Source organism: Periplaneta americana, chromosome 13 (genome assembly GCF_040183065.1).
Source record: "Periplaneta americana isolate PAMFEO1 chromosome 13, P.americana_PAMFEO1_priV1, whole genome shotgun sequence".
NCBI classification, from domain to species: domain Eukaryota; kingdom Metazoa; phylum Arthropoda; class Insecta; order Blattodea; family Blattidae; genus Periplaneta; species Periplaneta americana.
In genome coordinates this window covers 56,905,748-56,930,987 of record NC_091129.1, presented here as the reverse complement: position 1 = coordinate 56,930,987, position 25,240 = coordinate 56,905,748, and the positions used below count along the sequence as shown (strand labels likewise).

Below are 25,240 nucleotides of genomic sequence, written 5' to 3'. Positions count from 1 at the left end.
CGACGTGCAGTGAACTTGAGTGGATCCTTAACTGTGGCAGCGTCCAGGCGAAGACGACGCGTCCGGAGGTCTTGAGTTCGACGTGCAGTGAACTTGAGTAGGTCCGTAACTGGTAGCGTCCAGGCGAAGACGACGCGTCCGGAGGTCTTGAGTTCGACGTGCAGTGAACTTGAGTAGATCCGTAACTGTGGCAGCGTCCAGGCGAAGATGACGCGTCCGGAGGTCTTGAGTTCGCCTTGCAGTGAACTTGAGTAGATCCGTAACTGTGGCAGCGTCCAGGCGAAGACGACGCGTCCGGAGGTCTTGAGTTCGACGTGCATTGAACTTGAGTAGGTCCGTAACTTTGGTAGCGTCCAGGCGAGTGCGGCGTATCCGGAAGTCTTGGGTTCGAAGTGCAGTGAACTGTAGCTGGAAGGCTTGGGTTCGAAGTGCAGTGAACTGTATCTGGAAGGCTTGGGTTCGGCGTAAGTGATCTTGAGTGAGTGAGCTAGAAGGACTAGCCAAGGCGAACGAACTGTGAACTGAAAACTGACAGTTTTGTTCTGCACATAGTGCTTGTGAACATTAGTTGATATTAGGAGTACATTGTTGTTCTTCTCAATAATACCCGTGTATTGTCATTGTCGCTGTGTGGAGTGCAATAGCGACTACTGGGTTGCTGTGTTGAGTGGAATACACATTGTTGACGGGTGCATGGTTAAAGGTAGAAATAAAAGTTACATGGTTGTATAAAAGTTACTATATATTTTTTTAATCTCCAAGTTGAGCCAAGTATTAACGCACAGGTGTTGGGTATAAGTTGTTCCACTTTTTTTTTAATTGAATGCAGACAGGTATAAAAATTAGCGACGTTATTTAAAAAAAATTGAAATCCCTACTTGAACCCAGGACCCTGATGTCGCAAGCCTTCATGTTGCTGACTGCTCAGCTGTTGTGAATGGTACAGAGACAGCACAAACAGAGGTACAGCTGCCCTATTTGAACTCAAAGAAGACAGCAGACATAAAAATGTACTGGTGTGATCAATCTTCAAAACTTGAACTTTTTCACCACCAAGAGTCGCACCATCAATTATTGTTTCTAAGATTGTGCGTTGTCAATGATGTGATGAAAGGGAATTATAGTTAGGCATAATTAGTCTGTTGGGAATTGGTGTGGGTTATATCGTGGGTGTAATGTAGGATTTTTTTATTGTGTGGGAATAAACGAATCAGCATAATATGTGAACTGAAATTTTCGATTCTCCAGTAATACTCCTGGATCACTCAGCAAAGTGGAAGTTTAGAAAAGAGGTTATTGTGTAAAAGCATCTTATTATGATATAATATGTAACTGAATATTGAAATAGAATGGAAATATTTGTAATTATGCAGGATGCATTGACCAGGTCACCATTTTTCTTACTCCCATATACAAGCACTTATGTGTGTATTACTGCATACTAATATTTCACAAACTTGTCTACTTCTATGACTGCCTTCCACAATAGAGGTCCAGGGCACATACTTCCTTAAATGGATAATTTACATTATGAGGCTGCTTGGTCGAATGCATGCTGCATAATTACCAAAATCTTTTCCTTCATAACGTATGGTATAGTGCATTGTGGGGCTGTGGAGTTACATCAGTGGCAAGGTGGAAGCCCATGACAAAGATTATTGTCGGAGGAGATCGTATTTCAACATAATATGCAATCCTGTGTTGGATTTGAATTGTGATGTGTGGTGTGAACTTCAGGAAGGGGATAAATGGGAGGTAATTGTGCCTTCTTTGGTTCACCTCTAGCGAATTACCTAATTTTTTAACATATATAATAGCTATTTCATTCCATTTCTTTTGTGATAGGGTTTTAACCTTGATGAAATATCTGGTATTCGGCGAAATCCAGAACCAGCTGTTCTCGTTGAAGCCGTGGGATCGTGTACTCGACCCATCAGTGGAAGCTGGAATGTAAATAGACTGGTAAGGTATAACCATTTAACTTATTGTTAAACTACTGGTCGATATTTTGGAAGTATGTGTGAATCAAACTGTCGGAGTTATTTATCATTACTATTGACTGTAGTACTGATTGTGAAAACATAATTCTCTTAAGTTATGATGAGAAATATCAAATCATTGCTTTAACGAATCAGTTTCATTGCAACAATTACTTAGGTTAGAAAAATTACAGGAGTTTATTTTTCAATATTTCTTTGGAAAGTTAAAACTTTCATATTGCAGAAAATGGACTAAATTCTTAAGCAAACGAGAAGAAGGCACATTTCGATTGTAGGCCAGACAATTTTTTTTATTACCATAGCATATTCAATTGCTTTGAGCTTTCCCCAAAGGTAAATTGTCCACTATGCCTTTATGTCGTTTACATCGGAATACATGCTTACATTACAAAACAGATTTACTATCAAAAGATGATGAATTAAATCATTGTAATGGTCTATGGCCGTAAGTGTAAATTAGGTATATTTATTAAAAGTGATTTTTTTTTGCAACAGGCTGCAAACAACAGTGACATACCAAATCCACAGCCCATCCGACTGCTAACTGCGAAGAATATCCAGCGCCCTCAGATCAAGTTCAAGGATAAGATAGATAACACATTATCTCCATTTGAGCCTCGGATAAAAGAGAAACCAAATTCGTTAAAGCCTCTATCAATAATGCTGCAGATATCAGAAGATGGAGAAGAAAGGTATTGTTTACTATAGATTATGCCTCTCTACTTCAAACGTTAAAAATTACCAAAATATGGTACATAATTTTGTTAATTCTTATAGCAAGAGTATTTTAATTAAAATCATAATGATGATTGTAATAATAACAATAATTATCACCATCATCATCGTCATCTAATTTTGGGTTTATGAGTATTGGCCTGTTCCGAATTTGAAAGGAATTTTCCTCTCGTCTAACTAGAGGTCATCCAGTATATCAATATCCTCTGAGTTTATACTCAGATTTTTTGTTATTTATTTCGGGAATTGTTCTCTTGGCATTAGTCGATGAATAGAGTAGGCAAACTTCAGAACTATGGTGAAGATATAGACATAAGGCATGGTAAATTTACGAAAGCACCCTGCAAATTTGGAGGCAAAAAATGAAGTGCTGATAACAAACTGTATTCATAATGTAGCCAGAAATAACCCTTAATACTGGTAGCATTCAAGGGTATTTGAATATAATAGAAAATTAATATGTAGGTAAAGATTTGTGTTCCTTTAAATATTTATAACCTTTAATTTACCTCCCATTATATCTTGGTTTAGTTCCCTCATGAGTGGTGCCTTATTGGTGTCACTTATGAGGTTCAAACCTGTTTTCAGACAGTTGACTGAACAGACAACCCATTATTATTAAACTTCTCTTCCCTTTCTTAATAACTGAATGTTAGTCTAAACTCCAAGGCATCATTCCTCTTGCTTTCTAATGATGTAAGCTTGACAGATCTTGTCTTCTTTGCTTTTCTGCATATAGTTTTGTATATTGAAGAACAAAACTCCAAGGCATCATTCCTCTTGCTTTCTAATGATGTAAGCTTGACAGATCTTGTCTTCTTTGCTTTTCTGCATATAGTTTTGTATATTGAAAACATTCTCATTCATAGCTGCATATTTTATTTTTGCTATTCCTATTCTGTTGTGTTTATTTAGACAGTCATATCCAGTGAAGAGTCTAATGAATTCTGATATTGATTTTTTCAGTACATTTACGATAGTTTGTAGTGTAGTATTGCATATTTTGTCCAAGTTAAAATGGTGTTTAGTCCAGTGACAGCTTCTCCCTTCATACTAACATATTGCATGGATAGCAGTGTCTATTTATGTGCAGAACAGTACTTCACCTTTCTCCTCCAAGGCATTTTTTTCACACAATACCATGCTTGTTATTATCCAGCATGGTGTGCTCGTCATTTTCTTTGGTGAAACTTACTATCTTACCTTTTATACTCTGGTACATAGCAGTGATGGAACAAGGTTGCCTAGGCACTACTAAAAATATAATTTTGAAAGATGTTTATTTTATATATATATATTTTTGTCCTTTACATTTTTTCAAATAATTATAATACAATACATTTTAATATATGCGTAAACAGGTCCATTATTTTCATATAATCTCAACAAATGGTTAAGTTTATTGTCTTCCAGTATGGGTCTGTGTACAGTAGGTATGCTTTTATAGGGGAATTCGTTAAAATAGAGATTATTTTCCACTTTCAAAACAGTGTGAGTAAGTTTGTGTGGTTCATCATCTTGTATTGTGGTAATTTTAAATGTATTTTCTGCTGTTCTCTATATTTTATGCCTAGTTATTGTGAAATATCTAGGGTATAAGTTAAGTATTCTGTTAATCCAGAGGTAAGTTTTATCATTTGAATTACTGTATTGTATAAACAGTTTTAAAAAATATACAGTACATCACGAACCTTTGTTTCACCACTCTAGACTACTTTCTCAAAGCACCCATTAGAAGTCAAAACTAGAATTAAAATCTAAGGTGGCCAATGCCAGATCTTATTACTGTGCAGAAAGCAAATTGTGGTAAAAACTATGTATACACTGGTAAAAACTATGTATACACTAGGAAATTTAACAGAACTGTTTGTGACAATGACTGGTATGTTCATGCGAAATACGAAATGCTCTGTTCTTCTTTCCTTTCCTCCTATTCGATAGTGATCTACAACAAGTGTTAAAGATTTTGGTCATCTGAATGAATATGTATAAAGAAGAATTGAAACAGAAAGAAACATATTACAAACTCATTGGATGTTGGTACACTTGGCAGTGTAATATTGCAATGCTACAAAGTAGAGCTTATCAAGAATCTGTCTAGAAACATAATGGCCAAGTTTAAAATAATCGATACATTTTGTCGAAAATTATAGAGTGCATTAAATTTTGTGGGGCATTCGAACTAGTGTTGCATGGCTATTAATGACATAGAAACATCAGACAATCCCAGTGTGTTCATAGTTCATTAATCTGATAAGAAGCCTAGACTGTGCAATTAGAGAATACATTGACAATAACAAAGCGTTCAAAGATACTTCTAAGTCCATTCAAAATGACTTACTTCATTGTATGTTGAAAGTATGCCATGAAAAGATTGAAGAACTGAAGGACGCTAAGTGTGCTGCTATTATAGTACACTGAATTGTTTAGATATGAGTGGAATGGGCCTGTCTGTGAGCGATTTTGGGGAGTTTTTAATTCTGCAGATCAGACTGCGAACTCTATTACAGATTCTACCTTAAAAGAGGTAGATAAGATTTCTGAAGATGACCGGAGGAAAATAATCACTCAGTTCTATGATAGTGCATCAGTGGCAACACAGGAGGCATGTAAACCAGAGTGAAAGAGCACTGTCCACTTGCACAATACGTGCACTGTTATGCACATCAACTAAACCTCATAATGGAGAAGGCAGCATTCCAGAATAAGTCCGCAATAGTATTCTTCTATAGTCTTTCAGCACTTCCAATTTTTTTCAAGGTCTCTTTAGTGTTCAGCAGTATTAAAGGCAGTTGTAGCTCTGAGAATTCCTGGTGTGTCAACAGTAAGGTAGAATTTCAAATATCGTTCTCTCAGTATTATATATGAGCACAAAGACTCTTCAATTGGCTGATTTTAAACCTGGAAGATTCACTGTCAAACACAACAGTACAAGAAGTTAGAGGTCTGCATCACAATTTGAAGGACAAAGAGTTTGCTTTCTGGCTTACTTTCTTTCACAGAATAATGCCACATGTTAACATTTTGTTCAGCCAGCTAAATATAGATACAGACTGATACAGGAAAGGTACAAAATGCGGTTTCATATTGATCAGGAAGAGGAAAAGGAATTGGTTGGATCATTGAATGAGAAGAAACTGCCTACTGAAGAATGCACTGGAAGGAACGGTGAATGGGAGAAGAGTTTGGGACAGAAGAAGATCTCAGATGATAGACGACATTAAGATACATATATGGATCATATGAGGAGACAAAGAGGAAGTCAGAAAATAAGAAAGAATGGAGAAAGCTAGGTTTGCAGTGAAAGACCTGCCCTTGGCCAGAACAATGAATGAATTATAAGCATGTAATCAAAAGTTACTTCTCAGATGCAACTTTATTTGAAACTGAATACTATTAAAAATCATTTTACACTTTATTTGTGTTACCTTTCAGCTATAGTCATCCATATGAATATGAATTGATGCGCTTTTCTCCACCTGCTGATCGACTCAAGGAAGTTAAGCCACGTATGTACAGTGCAGTGGAGGATACACCTCTGGTCATGGTGGATATGCCAGATCAATTGCCAGGTCTGCTGCAAGACCTTGCCAAGTACTCAGAAATTGCTATAGATCTGGAGGTAAGTAGGCTGTGGCTGTAACATCAGGACCTAGTTCCTTTATTATAACCTTTAGAAGATAGTAATTACAGTATTCAAATTTATGTAAACTTTTAAGCTGTTAAATTATCCAGTGTTCTGGCGTCTTCTAACTGAATTATTATCAGTGCAAGGGATTTGGAGCACTATAAAATAATGGTAGAACATTGCATATATAGCCCAAGGTGTAATGAACTTGAACTGAGCTACTGCAATGAGCAAGCAGGAGTACACCCAACTTATTGAAAAATTATTTGAGAACAGATGAATGTAATAGTTTAAAGAAATATTTTGATATACATACATAATATACATTTCATTTTGAACTAAACAATTCTTTCTGAACTTCGCAAAAGGTGTAGACAAGCTAGCGATTCTTCTCATCAAGTAATGACTAAACCCAATTATGAGTTTGTGACACTGATTACATGCACCCTCCTTGCAAATCTGCACAGTACTTGCTCCGTCAGAGTATAAGCAACAACTAGCATTGCAGTTGTGTTGAAGTGTGTCAGTCATCAATTTGCGCACATTTTTTGCAGAGATAAGTCAAAAAATAAAATAAGTACAGTGTATACAAAATTAAGAGCATGTATTTCAGAATTTGATGGTGTGCTTATTATTGAAAAAAAAAATTAACTAATCTGCAAATTTCAAGGAAAAATTGTTCCGGAGCCGGTATCGATCCCGGGACCCTTTGCTTAGCGCGCGAACGCTCTACCGACTGAGCCACCCCAGGAACTATACACGACACTGTCACAATTTTTCCTTTTTATATCCACACAACTCAAATGAGCTGACAAGACGCCAGAACTCAACTACACACAATACTGTGTGATTTAATTTGTGGCTTTCTGTTAACGTATCTCCAGTAACGAATGTATTATACAAATCTGGCTTTCAGGTAGTAGCTCCCGCTCGCGCTAAGCAAAGGGTCCCAGGATCGATACCCGGCTCTGGAACAATTTTTCCTTGAAATTATTCAAACTTGCTTTATGCGTTTGCACGCTAAGCGAAGGGTCCCGGGATCGATACCCGGCTCCGGAACAATTTTTCCTTGAAATTATTCAAACCTGCTTTACAGGGAGCTACTACCTGAAAGCCAGATTTATATAATCTGCAAATGTTTTAAATATTACGTGCTAGATTCTAGGAGTGTCAACCAGGGGCGTATTTTGCGGACTACCGGGGCTACCGGCGGTAGCCCAAGGAAATTACAAAAGAAAAGGTTTATAATATAACATAATGTAATAATTTTGTATTACCGTATTAGTTTTACCACAGTAATTAAAATTAAAGTAATTGTTAGATTTATATGCGCTCTCTGCTCTCGAAAAGAAACAAGTTGTCAAGGCGGCATCACTGGAGAAACCGCTGCTACGAGGGGTAGCCTGTGGCCGTTCCGCTCACGTCGCACAACTGCCCGTCCCCCTCTCCCTTCTGTTTCTATCGTGCAGTGTAGGCCGGGTGAGTTGCCGCTCTCGTGATCGGTTTCTTCGAAGGCGCGAAGCAACAATACGCTTAGTACGCTAGCTCATTAATGTGATTGTGTTCTTGCAGTGCAGTATTTTAAATTTGTGATTTGTTCGAGTGTCTAAGAGTTATACTAATTGTGAATTATTAAGTTTTTAATTTCCCAATTAAGTGATATTGTGAAAAATATGGCAGAACAAGTTTCTGGAGAGGTTTGTGTTGAAAATGACTGTGTAATAGAAGGTTTATTAAAAGTGCCTTTTAACCGTCGTACATACCACGAGAAAGTTGAAATTGTGAAAATGGAAAGACCAACTCCTGAGTTAAATTTGTCCATGGACGTAAAAGAAAAACACCGTGAGTACACACGCCATTTCACTTCAACATCATATGGTAAGTGGAATTGGTTGTGTGGTAGTTCTAAACTGTCTAAACTATTTTGCTGGCCATGTTTGTTATTTAGCCGCGAAACTAATGTGTGGTCAAAAGAGGGGTTTTCTAATATAAACTCCCTTCGAACGGCAGTCCTAAAACACGACAAATCAAAAGCTCATATTCATAGTAGCATGAACTTTGCAAACTTTGGGAAGACAAGAATTGATTTACAGCTAGATAAGCAAAAAGCTCTACACATCAACCAACACAATGCTCTTGTGAAAAAAAAATCGAGAGATTTTACTGCGTCTTATTAACGCAGTCTGCTTTCTAGGAAAACAAGAATTGGCTTTTCGGGGTCATAATGAGAGTGTGGAATCAGACAATAGAGGAAATTATATTGAATATTTAAGTTCCTTAAGTGAATTTGACATTTACTGGCCAATCCTCTTGAGAGTTCAACAGTATTCCTCGGTACTTCTCCCGCAATTCAGAATGACTTAATATTTGCTGTAAGTGGGGTTATGATAAAGAACATAAAATCTGAAATAGAAGAAGCACCTTTTGTGGCCATTGTTGTTGATGAAACAAGTGACTGCTCTAATCAGAGTCAATTGTCCACTGTTTTAAGATACGTCGACAGTACTGCCAATGTTCAAGAATAGTTTATAGGATTCACAAATGTCAGTTCGGGCAAAACTGCTGCTGCTGTGTTTCAGCATGTGGAAGGTGTTATAGCAGAATACAATGTCGGCAATAAGTTAATTGCACAGACATACGATGGTGCTTCAGTTATGGCAGGAAATATTAATGGCTTAAAAACAAAAGTTCAGGAAAAGTATCCTCAAGCACTATTTGTCCATTGTTACAGCCATGTTCTCAATTTAGTTTTGCAACAAACTACTTCAACCATTCCAGAATGCCGCATTTTTTTCAAAACACTGTCGGGTTTAGCTGCATTTTTCTCATCATCTCCTAAAAGATCAGAAAAACTCTAGAATTTATGAAAAAGAAACTCCCAAAAGTAGCACCAACTAGATGGAATTTTACATCTCGGCTTGTAAATACAGTAAAGGAATACAGAGAACAACTGACTGTTTTCTTTGAAAATATCATTTGTAATGACTCTGAAGAAAACTAGGATAATGATGTAATTGTGCAGGCTCAAGGATATTTGTATTTTTTCACACAGTTTCAGAATATATTTCTTCTTGAAGTCTATGCTAGAGTGTTCGCACATACAGATGTGCTCTACAATATTCTTCAGACAAAAATTCTAGACATAGCATACTGCTTGCAAGAGGTATCAAAGTTAAAAAATACTATATCCGAGTTCAGACGTAGTGAGTTTCCGTCCATATAGAGTAATATGGAAAATGAAAATTCTTCAGCCAATACAATGGAACCACCATTAAAGCGAAGAAAAGGAGATGAATTGAAATACAGGCAGCTGTACTACAGCATACTAGATCGTATGCACATGGAAATTACTGACAGATTTTCTGATTATGGAAAGCTTCAGTTCACACATCTTCTAGATTCTCAAAAATTTTCTGCTTATAGAGAAAACTTCCCGAATAAGGCACTAAACAAATTATTTCAGTCCTATAACAGTCACTTTGATCAAGTACGTTTGAAAAATGAATTAAGTGTAATATATTCAGCAGAAGTCTTTGATTTTTCGAACAAACCTATCCATGAAATATTATCTACCATATATGAAAACCAGCTGAACCAAGTTATTCCTGAAGTCCTTAAATTGGCAACATTAATTCTGACAATACCAGCTACGTCAGCATCGGTAGAAAGAACATTTTCTGCATTGAAGAGAATAAAATCCTACTGTAGGTCAACTCATACACAAGAACGTTTATCCGGCTTGGCACTGATGTCCATTGAAAAGTCATTTCTACAGAAACTTCGCAAGCGGCCCAACTGTAATTTCAATGACGAAGTCATCAAAGTATTTTCGTCCCAATCAAGACGTCTGGAATTCACATATAAATAGGTAAGGAATTTTATTATAGGGATTTTAAAATATATTTTGTGTAATAATAGGGTCAGTGGTAGCCCAGACCCTTAAACCAGTATATGCCACTGGTGTCAACGTGAAGCATTATGTAAGTAATGTTAAACACAAACGTATTTATGGTGACAAATTTAATTCTGAAACTCAAGTTACACTCCCTCGGCTGCCATGCGATCCACCAATTCGTGCCTCAAATTCTCTCTCTTCTGTATTGCTGGATGGCATTACCCGCTTCAACTTAAGGTTATGATTCTTTGTTTGTCGATCACTCTTTACTTCATTGAAATATGTTGTGTAGTTTAGAAATTATAGGTGCAACAAACCTCACCTGAAAATGTGTCCGTTGAGCTTATAGGATGGTGTCCTAGTACTGGACCGAACTTATAGACATATGTCAGAATAGTGGATATAATACATATAGTCAAATTACAAATGTGTTATCGAACACATCATGATGACGTCATTGAAAGTGTAGATTTAAGTGATGTGCCTAATTTCAAGTATGTACAACTGTATCAGCTGACGTGGAACACAGTTTTTCCAGATATAAGTATTTCTCTTTTGTAACAGAGTATCGTTTTCAATGGACTATTTAAAAATTATATTGTGGCGCCAGTCTGGAAAGTTCTGGTTGCGTCAGGAGTGTGCACACACATCTAGCGAGAAGGAAGGCGCGGGGAAACGGAAACTCGAGCTTCAGTAGGAGCTGTAGTGTGGTATGGAGCGAGGGGAGAAGGCTACAGTGACGACCCAGAGTGGAGAGAGCAAGGGAAACATCTAGAAGCGGAATTCTCTCGAAGATCCAGAAAGCCACGCGAATCGAAGATTTCAGGATATGTGGTGTAGTAATAAAAGTGCGAGCAGTCGTAAGTCAGTCTTGAGTCTTCAAGTCTTGGACAGCAGGCGAGTTCGACGTGCAGTGGACTGCATCTGGGAGACCTGGGTTCGACGTGCAGTGGATCGCAGCCGGGAGACTTGGGTTCGACGTGCAGTGGACCGCATCTGGGGGACTTGGGTTCGACGTGCAATGAACCGCATCTGGGAGACCTGAGTTCGACGTGCAGAGAACTGCCGCTGGGAGACTCGGGTTCGACGTGCAGTGAACTGAGTGAATGAGTCCGTAACTGTGACTGTCCACCAGGCGAATTCGACGTGCAGTGAACTTGAGTGGTGAGCTAGAAGATCTAGCCAAGGCAAGCGATCTGTGAACTGAGAACTGACAGTTCTGTTCTGCACATAGTGCATTGTGAACATTAATTGAAATTAGGAGTACATTGTTGTTCTCAATAATACACGTCGTGTATTGTCATTGTCATTGTGTGGAGTGTAATAACGACTATTGTGTTGCTGTGTTGAGTAGAATACCCATTGTTGTAGGGTGAATTATTAAGAATAAAAGTCACATTGTTGTCGGGTGTGCTGTGGTTAAAATAGAAGAAAGTCACAATAGTCACTGTGTCCTATAACAAATCATAAAAGGATTAAGAGGTTTATGTTTGTAAATATTTAATGTCTAATATTGTAACATTTGTGATGAAATGTGTATTATGTAAGTAGGCCAAGATATTTCTTTAAACTATGTAATACATTTATTTGTTCCTAAATAATTTTGTAATAAGTTACGTGTAATTTTTCATGACAACTGTACTTCTGCTGGATCAGTGCAGTAAGTAGCTCATTTCCAGTTTGGGCTATAGTTGTATATAATATGTTTCACCATTACCTCATAGTGCTCCACATCCATTGTTCTGACGATTATTCATTTTGCATTCTAAGATTTGTTTATTAGATCTTCACTGGTTCAGTGTTTTGTTGTTGAATGAGTCTCAGATTTGCAGCAACTCCAGGATAAATGGGAAATTAGAATTTTATGCTTTTTTCAGTAAAAAATGAAATTTTATGAAAATTATAGTTTTTCTGTTTTATTATATGATTCAGAAACATACACTTGGACCACAACACAATTAAAAGAATACAGGCTACTACAAAGGTGCGTGTACTAAGATTGTTTGTTACAAAATAATGAAAGAAACACAAAAATAACAAACCAACTACATTTTACACATGTTACATTAGTTATAAATAGGAGGAAACAGTGACATGATCACATAGTGAGAATGCTTGTACACAGATATGTGTGATCTGGCCCTGTCTGTGTGTGTGTGCGCGTGCGTGTGCGTGTGCGTGCGCGGTTTTTTGTGGGGGGGGGGGGGGGAGTGACCAAAGACAAATCTGGTTCCAGTGGACTTCCTGCAGTTCTTTTTTTTTTTTTTTTCTGTTTTTAAGTTCATTTCTCAATATATTAGTGCCCTTTTACTTTTCTTTCTCTCTTTCTGCCATGGTTCAAGTTACTGAGTTGCCTCTAAATTCTCTTGTCTCCTGGGGCTGCTGTCATTGAGGATTCAGGCACAGTACTGGCATGATGACAGTGCCATGATCTCAAAGGCCTAATGGTCCAACATTGTTGCTGGTAGCTGAGTGGGTGGCTGCAGCCTCTATTGTCTGGATGTTTTTATCGTTCTCTTTCTGTTCTGTGCTTATTATGGTGATAGTGAGATGATATTGACAAGATGAATCTGAAGATTCACCATGGGATTACCTGGCATTCACCTTAAACAGTTGGAGAAAATCATTGAAGAAACCTGAGCTGCCAGTTCCCTGCTGTTCTGGAGTTGTTGAGCTTGGATGTGGGTTCGATTCCTGCTTGGGCTGATAATCCGATTAGGATTTTTCCAAAGTTTTCGTCACTGTAAGGCAAATGTCAGGTAATTCATAGCGAATTCTCGGCCTCATCTCGCTGTTACCAATTCCATCATTTCTAAATAACTTAACAGTTGATATAGCATTATTAAATAACCAATTTAAGAAAAGAAAAGGTAATCAACACAAACAGGATTCGAATCCAGGACAGCCTCATCTCCAGTCGAATTTGCTTCTGTCTGAACTATGCTGTTGGCCGAAACATGATGTAAGGGACCAACTCAATTGTTACTCTTGTTGGGCATGAGCAACAATGGTTCTGGTTACTGGTGGAATGTCTCTGGTTACGTTACTATTAGTCAATTACACAATATCCACATCAGTCTGTTAGATCATGAGTCTCACTAGGGAGCAACATTGGAGATCTGAGTTATTAGGATCATCCACAATGGAAAGTAGGTAATGTAGGCGGACAGTTCGGTAACTATTTTGGGAATTTTTCTTATGATTTAAATCATTTGGATGTCATAAGTTTTTCAAATACCACAGAACTAGTGTGACATAGGATCTACACTTTTGCTTCTGTTTTTTCACCAAACAAACTCACTATTCTTGGACCCACAATAAGAAAGAAGAGAGTACATTTACCTCTAAAGTACTGTGAATTGTCAAAATGCTTATTGAGTTCTCTTCTGTCAGAATAAAATAAGAGACTTGCTATATAGTATTACATTGCAAGTGTTACTAATTGTAAACTTGTCGCTTGTTTCAGCATCACTCATACCGCTCATTCCAAGGGTTCACCTGCCTTATGCAGATCTCAACAAGGGATACAGACTACATTATCGACACATTGACTCTCAGGGATAAACTACACTGCCTCAACGAGATCTTCACTAAGCCAACTATTGTCAAGGTCAGAATCTACATATAATTCTACTATTCTGCACAGTGCAATGGATTGTATATTGTTAGCTTGCTTTACCTTTCAAGACGTGCATAGATTTCTCATTACGAAAGTATAGTTTTGCCTCGTCTCTGTATAATCTGTATATATACATTTTAAACTTTTCATTATTCAAGAGTTAATTTACTTGAGTGATAAACATATAGAACCACAGACGTTCGAAGCTGAAGTAATAATGTTTGATTAGGACAAATAGTAGGCAAATGAAAATCTCTGACTCAGCCCTGAAGATCCTACATAAGGTATAATGTTATAATCATGATTGCATCTTATAGACTAAATATACCGTGAAACTCTTGATTTAGAGCAGTAGACTAGTTATTTTTATTAAAGATTCTAAAGTTAGAAACTGTACAAACAAATAAATTTGACAGAATACGTGACAATAACGCGAACATTTGCTACATTATTGATATAGCTATTTGGACACCTCTGTTATTATAAATGGATGTAGCATCCTTGTCATAGTCATATGTACATGAAAATGGTGCAACCAAAAAATTTTATAGTGCCTACCTCACAGACACTCACTGTGCTCCCTACTTGTCACACAGCACACATTGAGATGTTATTCCCATGCATACCACATTCTCTTCAACATGTATACTAGAAATAAATCATTGGCACCAGAGATATGGTATCAAAGCTTTTGCAGATTCTGAGGCAGTGAGGTACATAGATGATATATTTTATGTAACCCCATAAAAAGAAGTCGCAGACATTCCAGTTGGGGGGGACCTCAGTGACCACTCAACGATGTCCCTGGAAGAAATAGGGGCTGTACATTTTCTGTTCCAATGTAACACAAAAGACATTTAACTTATGGGAGTGACATTCAGTCTCCATAACGCAATGTGGATTCTCGCTTCCCCAAACCATGACATTGTGCGTGTTCACTTTTCCACAGATGTGGAAGACTACCATGTCACTAAAATTATTCTTGAAAGTCGATCTTCATCATCCTCTATTAGTGCCAGTAAATTTTCACAGAGAGCAAGTCTTTTTGGAGGGTCATTCGGTTTCAACTTAAGTACTAATAATTGTAGTTTGTAAGAGTGAAACCTCAGACGAAAAAAAAATATATATATATATATATATATATATATATATATATATATATATATATATATATCATCTTAGACATAGTAGATTTAAGTATGTGTAATTACTCTTGACTAGCTCTGTGCACAAACTACTTAGGATTATGTATAAATGACTCCCTCATTCCGTAATTTCCACATTGACAGGTCGTTTTCCTGAACAACCTTTCCTCTGACCACATGCCATCTCTTCTCCAGAAAGTTTATACCACTTCACTATTGCCTTTGTCACTGGGTGCCTAATGATGAAACTGCCATTTAAAGACACTCTACATTGTTACAACACTTTTTGACTTCACGTATTATCCCAATTACATTTCTTCAGGTTCACCATTAAGTCACTAAATAGCTGCAGAATTCAGAAATGAGTTGAAATAAACTTTCCCATTATTTGCTACAATTCAGCAATGCAAAAATAACAAATCACATTATTCCAATTTTATTAAAACACAGTCAATGTGACTTATTATACAATTGACTGTGTTTTAATAAAGTAAGGATATTGTGATTAGAAATTGACTTATTAGAAATTCAACAATGAATTGTAAACTGAAAATAACAGACTGGAAATCCAAATGAGTGAAACCAATATTAACAGCTTCTATTAATTTTTGCTGCCATCAGTTGTTTCCACTAGCAATTAAACATAATGTACTGCATTATTCAAAACAGAAATTCTTTGAGTCATTCTTTCTTATGACACTAGTACAGTATAATGTTCTTAATATTTATTTGTCCAATGGCTGGTAAATTGATTATAGAATCATTAACCCTCAAAGAAAACAACAAGTGAACAGACATTAAGAAACAATTTTATAAAAAAAAGACATCTTCCTGGCTTCCCAGTAGCATTCCACTTCCATGAGTGACTTTAGGCCAGGACATACTGAAAGGTGATGTCGGTCCATCTCTGTATTAGAGTTACACAATTTGCAGAACAGTGTCTCCATTATCCCAAATGGAATGTTCTTAATATGTTGTTGTTTTCTAATGCCAGACATTTGACAACGAAGTCATTTGACCTCTTGCACTCCAATACTTTTCAAAGATATTATCATGACCAGCCACTGAAGCACAGATTTTGAGATGTTCCGAATCCATTTCTTGGTTTGAGTTTCACAATGGACAGTTAGGGGACTGATATATTCCAATTCTATGCAGGTGTTTGGCCAAACAATCATGGCCTGTTGCCAATCTAAATGCAGCTACAGACGATTTTCGTGGTAAATCGGGAATTAACTGTGGATTTTGATGCAGAGAGTTCCATTTTTTCCCTTGGGATTGTGTTATTAAATTTTGTTTGTTGAAGTCTAAGTATGTAGATTTAATAAATCTTTTCACAGAGTAATACGTAGATTTAGTAACAGGTCTGTAAGTAGCAGTGCTGCCCTTCTTTGCTAAAGCATCCGCATTCTCATTTCCCAGGATTCCACAATGGGATGGTATCCATTGGAATACAATTCTTTTATTGAGTGATAATAATTGAGAGAGCATTTTAGTTATTTCTGCTGTTTGAGATGAAGGTGTGTGTTTAGAGACTATTGATAGAATAGCTGCTTTGGAGTCTGACAATATAACTGCATTCCTAAATTTATTGATGTGGCATAGAAGATTCCTGAGACTTTCCCTTATTGCAATGATTTCACCATCAAAACTTGTTGTTCCATATCCAAGAGATCTATAAAGTGAGAAGAGACAGCACGTAACACCTGCACCGGCACCTTGTTCTCTGGAGATCAAGGATCCGTCGGTGTATAAATGAAGTCAGTTTTGTGGAGGGTACCTAATATTAATTGTCTCTAAAGACAATTGTTTCAGTATTTCAATGTTTACTTCTGATTTCAGTATTTCTTCTGTTAAATTTAGATTATATTCTATATTTAATAGAGTTAAAGGTTTGGGTTTAATTTGTAAGTTTTCTTTTAAATTCGGGATATTGATTTTCTGTTTTAATTCTTGAACAATGGATATGAAACTTTTTTGAGTTTTCAATCTACAGAGAGGACTGTATGAATGCCAGTTGTGTCCTGGTAATCTGATAAGTTTTTCATATTGAATCAGTGCTTTTTCTTCTATTGTCATTTTGATGCTGTTAATGTTAGTGAGGAATCTCATAGAATCTATTGGAGTTGTTTTGATTCCACCAGTAATGAGTCTGAGAGCTTGGTTTTGAACATATTCTATGTCGTTTATGAAAGGTGAAGTAATCAAAATTTCTCCGCAGTATGTCAGCACTGGCTGTATAAACATTTTGTATGTAGTGTTCAAAGTATTCCTAGAGCATCCCCATTTCTTTCCTGCTAGTCTTTTTAGAAGGGAGAATCTTTTACGAGCTTTTTCAGAAATGTATTTCAAATGGTTGCTCCATGTTAACTTACTATCGAAAATAACTCCAGGATATTTGGATTCATAAGTCCTAGGAAGGTGTTGGCCATTGTATTGGATACTGAATTCTGTTTCTTTTTTACCGAGTGAAAATATTTGGTAGTTACTTTTGCTTAAATTGAGTGTCATCAAATTTTATGTATTCCATTCATGTAGTTGATTTAGAGCTTTAAGAGCAGAATTTTGAATTTTGTCTCCTTGTCTGTAAGATCCGGAAGTCCACAAAACTATATCATCTGCAAATAGTGCTGTTTTCATGTTTGATTCCTCTAATAGGGAGGGTAAGTCATTTATATAAATATTGAATAAAGTTGTGCTGAGGACAGCACCCTGAGGTAGACCTCGATATGTTTGTCTGTAACTAGAAAGTGAGTTATTGAATTTAGTGGCAATGAATCGTTGACTAAGGAATTCTGATATCCATCTGAACATATTGCTGGAGATACCTAATTTCTGGAGTTTTAGTAATAATTTATTTCTCTAAACAGAGTCATATGTTAACTGAAAGTCAATAAATATTGCCAAGGTATCTTCTTTCTTGTTAAAACTGTCTTTTATTTCTTGGCCGAGGCGTATGACTTGTTCATTGGTAGAGTGTAGTTGTCGAAAGCCGGCTTGTCGTGGTGATAAAAGATTTTGGGATTCTAAATACCAAGTTAATCTGTTGGAGATCATGGACTCCATGGTTTTTGCTATCATGCTTAATAGTGCTATTGGTCGATAACTATTAACATCATGAGCAGGTTTCCCTTTTTTGTGAATTGGTACAATGATTGCTTTTTTCCAAGCTGCAGGAATTGAGGTGTTCCATGATAAATTGAAAATGGATAAAAGTACAGACTTGGCTTTTTCCCCCAGATGTTTAAAAAATTCGGAATGAATGTTGTTGGGGTCAGGAGATTTCTTGGTTTTTAAATTTTGTATAGCTAGAGTTAATTCTTTGGAAGTAAAATTTTGATGAAATATTTCAGGTTTTGTACTAGTAATATTGTTTTTATTATTTTTATGTAATTCTCTTTTGATAAATTTGTCAGTTTTTTTGGTATTGGGATGTAATCTGTGAGGGTTTGAGTAGTGTTTTTTAAATGCGTTTGCTATATGTCTACTATCTGTTAGTGTTTTGTTATTATGAATAATAGGTTGGCTAGTATTTTCCTGTGTATTGGAAATATTCTTCAGAAATTTATATGTTTTAGCGCTATCGGTTCTGTAATTAATATTTTCAATAAATTTATTGAAACTGTTCTTTTTTGCTGTTATGATTGCTTTTTTAAGAATGGCAGTCTTTTTCCTCCAATCTTGAGTATCTTCTGGTGTTTTGCTATGTTCTGCTTTGGTTCTTGCTTTATCTCTATCTTGTTTCAATAAAGTCAGGTTTTCTGTCTAGAATGGGGTTCTTAATATAAACCATTACAAAATTGTGCTAATTTGTAATTATGAAGATTTTCTGTGCACATACTGTTTAGTAAAAAAGGAAGGTAAAATCTGCTGAAATAAATATATGGATCTCAAAGTATAAATAAGACGCATGTGGAATGTCCTGACTACAGAGCACACCACTTGCAATTGGTGCTGTAGGAAATGTTACAGAAAGTTCACTGAATACCTTGCTAACATTCTGGAGCACCAGACTTCAGTACTTAACAGAGAACAACATTAGACACGTCTCACATCATTCACAAAATGCTTGACTAGCACCCTAACCTTTCTAATTATAACCCTAAGAACGTAGTTCATTCTCGGCTACTTTCAATTTATAACTTTACCTTTGTAGGAATAATAATAATAATAAACATACCTTGTATTAACATCGTTATAAAAAAATATCTTGTACAATACAGTGGGACGTCGATTATTATCTGAACTGATTGGGACGAAGTATAATTCGGATATGCAGTTGTCAGATAATGGAACATAAAATATGTATGAAGTTTCTTTACGATAATGTACCATTAAAATACTGCACTGCACATACAAAATATGTACTATACATAATAATGATAACAATGACACAGTACAGTACGTACCTTATTGCTTGAAGAAATTGCTGATTTTTCGTTGCTGAAGTGATTTTGTGTCTATAGTTAACAAATTACGTTTTCGTTCTGTATTAGAAGATGCCATGCCTCGTAGTGTGTACAGGACGATCGAAAAAGAACAATCCAATCACTTTAGCACAGAACACAAGACAACCCACCACTTGAACAAACTTCTTCAAACTGAAAATTAAACTGTTCGTGTTTATTCAATAACATAAGACTACTGCTTGTCAATGTACCGTTAGATTCCTTGCATTAAAAGGCAATGAAAAGAATTTGGTTATTTCTGCAAACAGTAAGCATTCTGAGTGAGAGAGTTCTTAAGCAATTACTGTCGGTAATTTGTCAAAGCTCACTGAAGCGAGATGATTGACATAAACAAAGTGCACAAGGAATTTCTGAGAAGAGCCTTGTAATACAGTGTACAATAATATAACTCGTTCATATTTCATCACTGTTGATCATGTCAGCTGGGATCTTTCTCAATATGTTACAGAGGAAAATAAATATGTACTGTAGAATGTGTACAGTATACCTAATTAAAAAAAAATTATTCATAGGAAATACGAGTTCGGATATTTGACGTATCGGATGATTGACGTTCGAATTATCGACATCCCACTGTATTGTGTTATTTATATAAATAAAGGAAAGTTAACTACAATTCCGTGCATTTGCTAAAGACTTATTTCAGAAGGAGATTATAAATAAACAATAAACAAATAATTTATTTCAAAACAGTATATGAAACTTCGTAAATAATACTGGTCGACACAGTGAACATGTAAATCGGATTGAGGTGCTGCTGTTGCTTGATTATGTGAAGTTCGCCACAATAGCTAGCTGTACCAACGGTCATATATAGAACATCGCTAAACTTTACACATTGCCATCAGTCAGTCAGTCAGTCTGAAAGCAAGCAGCAATGAAGAAGATATTTCTGTGTACGGTGTTCTTTCATTAAAAGTACATTTAGTTAGTTGCAACAATCCTCCACGTCAAAAATTGCTTCACTGATCTAAATCTATTACATTTAGCGACCTTTCTCCAGTGTTGATAACCTTGGGTAGCAGTGAGTTGTATGTCAAGACATATGACGTCACATGGTACGATTCCACTAGTTGCTGATATGCATGTTCGCTGTGTCAACCAGTAACTCCTATTTTCGAAAAACAAGCTCACACTGAAAGGTGAAAAAAGCAAAATCACCTTCTCAGCAAATACCAGATCAACTCTGACTGGCCGCACTTTAATCATCATCATCATCTCTTCTTCTTCTTATTCTTCTTCTTCTTCGTCTTCTTCTTCTTCTTCTTCCTCATCATCATCATCATCATCACCACCACCACCACCACCACCACCACCACCACCACCACCACCACCACCACCACCACCACCACCACCACCACCACCACCACCACCACCACCATTTGGGTTTCAGTCCATTGTGGCTTCAACTTCAAACTACTGAGAACATATTTTCTTAAGTGTTCCTGAATTCTTTTTCCCTTGAAGATTATAGGCCCATACTGCTTAGGATATTCTACTATTTGACATTTTGTTTAGGTTTCCTTTCCATTTTTACTTCATTTATAATTGTCGTATTTAACTCTTCCAACAGTAAGTTCTTGTCACTTAAGTTCACTTTAATTTTAAACAATTAATACAGTTAGCTGTTTAAAAGATGGTGCGAAATTAGTAGTGGAAACTTAAGTACTTGGATACTCATCTCGCAGAATCTGTGGAATTCATATTTTTATCTTGTTGGAAAATGATCATTAGACTAAACTGTAACTTTAATATAGTAACATAACATAAAATTGATTTTAAAGTGACACTTCTTGATATTCAGGTGTTCCATGGGGCAGACTGTGATGTGGAATGGCTGCAGAGAGACTTGTGTCTCTATGTCGTGAACATGTTCGACACACACCAAGCTGCCAAAGCTCTCAACTTCGCACAGCTGTCCCTGGCATATCTGCTGAAGCACTATTGCAACGTTTACGCAAATAAGCACTTTCAGCTTGCCGATTGGAGAATTAGGTACCTACTACTTGAATATATGTTGTTAGTTTTTAATAGTATCTTCAGATATTTTACTAAGCCTCGACCTGAACATTTCTATTCTGAAATTGAGGCATTTGTAAGTCAGAGTAATGATGATGATTATCATAGATCATACACTATGCACAGATTGTGTGGGTGTTTTGGCATAACGTAATAGAATGGAGGAAGCTGCTATGTCACCAAACAAACTTATGAGAAGTAAGCTACAATAATATCTTCCTTTTTACAGTGATGAAAAAACAAACTTTCTTGTAATCACACTATTCACATTTCATATTTATTATCATCATACAGCTTTCAGGTAGTGGTTTCCTTCACATACACTAGACCTCCATGTAATTGAATTGTCACGACACATTTTAAAACCTATATTTAAACCTATATTTTTGTGTTATAAGCAGGCAGTGGATTTTCGGTCCCTACACAGCGACACTACATCACGTCCCTTGCGTGCAGAGAGAGCATAGCAGTGAGTTCAGTGACCTCCCTGCAACTAACATTCAGTATTGGAACCGAAAATACATTGTCTGGTTTAAAGAGATGTTTAAAGAGAAGTATCAACTGTGAATTAATCCTCGGCCACAAACAGTGATATATCTTCAGCAAGTCTGCTCTTACAGGCAGTTTACAGACAGAAAATTGTAACTCTCAATTATGAAGGTTATCACTAGACATCGGATCTTTAGGCCCTAAAAAAATTAAGTTTTAGGTGCCTATATAGGTTGGAAACATAATATGTAAAATAGGTTCTTATTGTTTTAAAATAGGTACAATAACTTTATGAAAATATATCATAAGGGATATAAGTAAAAAAAAAAAACCTATTTAAAAAATAGAGAAATGACAGTATTGGTAATACTTGAGAAATATAGGCTTTAAAGACAATAAATTGCTGGAATTGAAATAAATTTAACATTACGAAATTGAAACAGATTACAGTTTTAGAATGTTATTTCACTGATGGCTGAAACTTGTAATGTGCATTTAAGTTAGTACCATGTAGTGTAGGGGTACCATGTTACCGAAAACTGTCCTTATGTTCTGATCTACGTTTGTATTTCCATGTATTGAATATGTTGTTGTTGTCATTTGACCTCTTGCAATCCAATATTTTTCAAAGATATTGTCATGGTCAGCCACTGAAGCACAGATTTTGGGATGTTCCGAATCCATTTCTTGATTTGAATTGCACAATGGGCAGTTAGGGGATTGATATATTCCAGTTCTATGCAGATGCTTGGCCAAACAGTTATGGCCTGTTGCCAATCTAAATGCTGCTACAGACGATTTTCGTGGTAAATCGGGAATTAACTGTGGATTATGAAGCAGAGAGTTCCATTTTTTCCCTTATCAAATTTTGTTTGTTGAAATCTAAGTATGTAGATTTAATAAATCTTTTCATAAAGCAATACGTAGATTTAGTAACAGGTCTGTAAGTAGCAGTGCTGCCCTTCTTTGCTAAAGCATCCGCATTCTCGTTTCCCAGGATTCCACAATGGGATGGTATCCATTGGAATACAATTCTTTTATTGAGTGTTGTTAATAGAGAGAGCATTTTAGTTATTTCTGCTGTTTGAGATGAAGGTCTGTGTCTAGAGACAGAATAGCTGCTTTGAAGTCTAACAATATAACTGCATTTTTTAATTTACTGATGTGGCATAGAAGATTCCTAAGACTTTCACTTATTGCAATGATTTCTCCATCAAAACTTGTTGTTCCATATCCAAGAGATCTATAAAGTGAGAAGAGACAGCACATAACACCTGCACTTGCACCTTGTTCCCTGGAGATCAAGGATCCGTCAGTGTATAAATGAAGTCAGTTTTGTGGAGGGTACCTAATATTAATTGTCTCTAAAGACAATTGTTTCATTATTTCAGTGTTACTTCTAATTTCAGTATTTCTTCTGTTAAATTTATAGAGTTAAATGGTTTGGTTTAATTTGTAAGTTTTCTATTAAATTCGGGATGTTGATTTTCTGTTTTAATACTTGAACCATGGATATGAAACTTTTTTGAGTTTTCAGTCTACAGAGAGGACTGTATAAATGCCAATTGTTTCCTGGTAATCTAATAAGTTCTTCATATTGAATCAGTACTTTTTCTTCTATTGTCATTTTGATGCTGTTAATATTAGTGAGGAATCTCATAGAATCTATTGGAGTTGTTTTGATTCCACCAGTAATGAGCCTGAGAGCTTGGTTTTGAGCACGTTCTATTTCATTTACGAAAGGTGAATTAATTAAAATTTCTCCACAGTACGTCAGCACTGACTGTATAAACATTTTGTATGTAGTGTTCAAAGTATATCTAGAGCATCCCTATTTCTTTCCTGCTAGTCTTTTCGGAAGGGAGAATCTTTTACGAGCTTTTTCAGAAATATATTTCAAATGGTTGCTCCATGTTAACTTACGTCGAAAATAACTCCAAGATATTTGGATTCATAAGTCCTAGGAAGGTGTTGGTCATTGTATTGGATATTGAATTCTCTTTCTTTTTTACCAAGTGAAAATATTTGGTAGTTACTTTTGCTTAAATTGAGTGCCATCAAATTTGATGTATTCCATTCATGTAGTTGATTTAGACCTTTAAGAGCAGAATTTTGAATTTTGTCTCTATGACTGTAAGATCTGGAAGTCCACAAAACTATATCATCTGCAAATAGTGCTGTTTTCATGTTTGAGTCCTCTAATAGGGAGGGTAAGTCATTTACAGTATATAAATATTGAATAAAATAGTGCTGAGGACAGCACCCTGGGGTAGATCTCGATATGTTTGTCTGTAACTAGAAAGTGAGTTATTGAATTTAGTTGCAATGAATCTTTGACTAAGGAATTCTGATATCCATCTGAACATATTGCTGGTGATACCTAATTTCTGGAGTTCTAGTAATAATTTATTTCTCCAAACAGAGTCATATGCTAATTGAAAGTCAATAAATATTGCCACGGTATCTTATTGAATATAAATATTGAATATAAACGTGTAGACCTATATAAACATGGGCCAAATATTTTTGTGAAATAAAAAATCAGATCCATATTCATACATGGATAAGAAAAAAGTTACTTTTATAATAAACATTTATTGCAGGCCTGGCACAAAACCACTTTCCCATCTGTTGTAAAACACTGGAAATCTGTAATCCATTGTCTTATTAATACACTTTCGGAAGTTTTCAGTTTCGGCATTTTGTAGCACAAGCACAGAAGCACAATGCCAAAATTATGAAGCACTTCCCTAGACTGCCTAACTACAACTGTTTAGGAAATGTGTGAAGAAAGAAGTTTTAAACTTTTCACAATGGATTTTACGTGGATAACTATTGTTGACAAGGTCTTTTGATCTGGCTGCCACTGCTGCCATAAATAAAAGGACCAATACTTTTCTGCCTACAAAGACTGCCGCACCTGTTTACACGACTACTGCAATATAATTTATTGTTATGCTGTGACTGTGTCTGTTCCTCACCAATTCCGTCTTCCAGGATTAATATTTTTATTATTTTGAATTGATAGTGATATGTTTTATTTAACAACACTCGCAACTGCAGAAGTTATATCAGCATCACCGGATGTACCGGAATTTTGTCCTGCAGGAGTTCTTTTACATGCCAGTAAATCTACTGACATGAGCCTGTCGCATTTAAGCACACTTAAATGCCATCGACCTGGCCCGGGATCGAACCCGCAACGTTGGGCATAGAAGGCTAGCACTATACCAACTCGCCA

The 25,240-nt window shown here is 36.2% G+C and overlaps 1 protein-coding gene across 1 annotated transcript in view; it reads left to right on the top strand.

Annotated features, from left to right (window-relative positions):
• The window catches only part of Rrp6 (exosome component Rrp6), an 84,873-nt gene that overhangs the window by 22,625 nt on the left and 37,008 nt on the right, over positions 1 to 25,240 (top strand). The window contains exons 4-8 of the mRNA XM_069843286.1: positions 1,846 to 1,962; positions 2,496 to 2,692; positions 6,171 to 6,357; positions 13,725 to 13,868; positions 21,296 to 21,486. Coding sequence (XP_069699387.1) covers positions 1,846 to 1,962; positions 2,496 to 2,692; positions 6,171 to 6,357; positions 13,725 to 13,868; positions 21,296 to 21,486 — 836 coding nt within the window. The remainder of the gene's footprint in view (positions 1 to 1,845; positions 1,963 to 2,495; positions 2,693 to 6,170; positions 6,358 to 13,724; positions 13,869 to 21,295; positions 21,487 to 25,240) is intronic.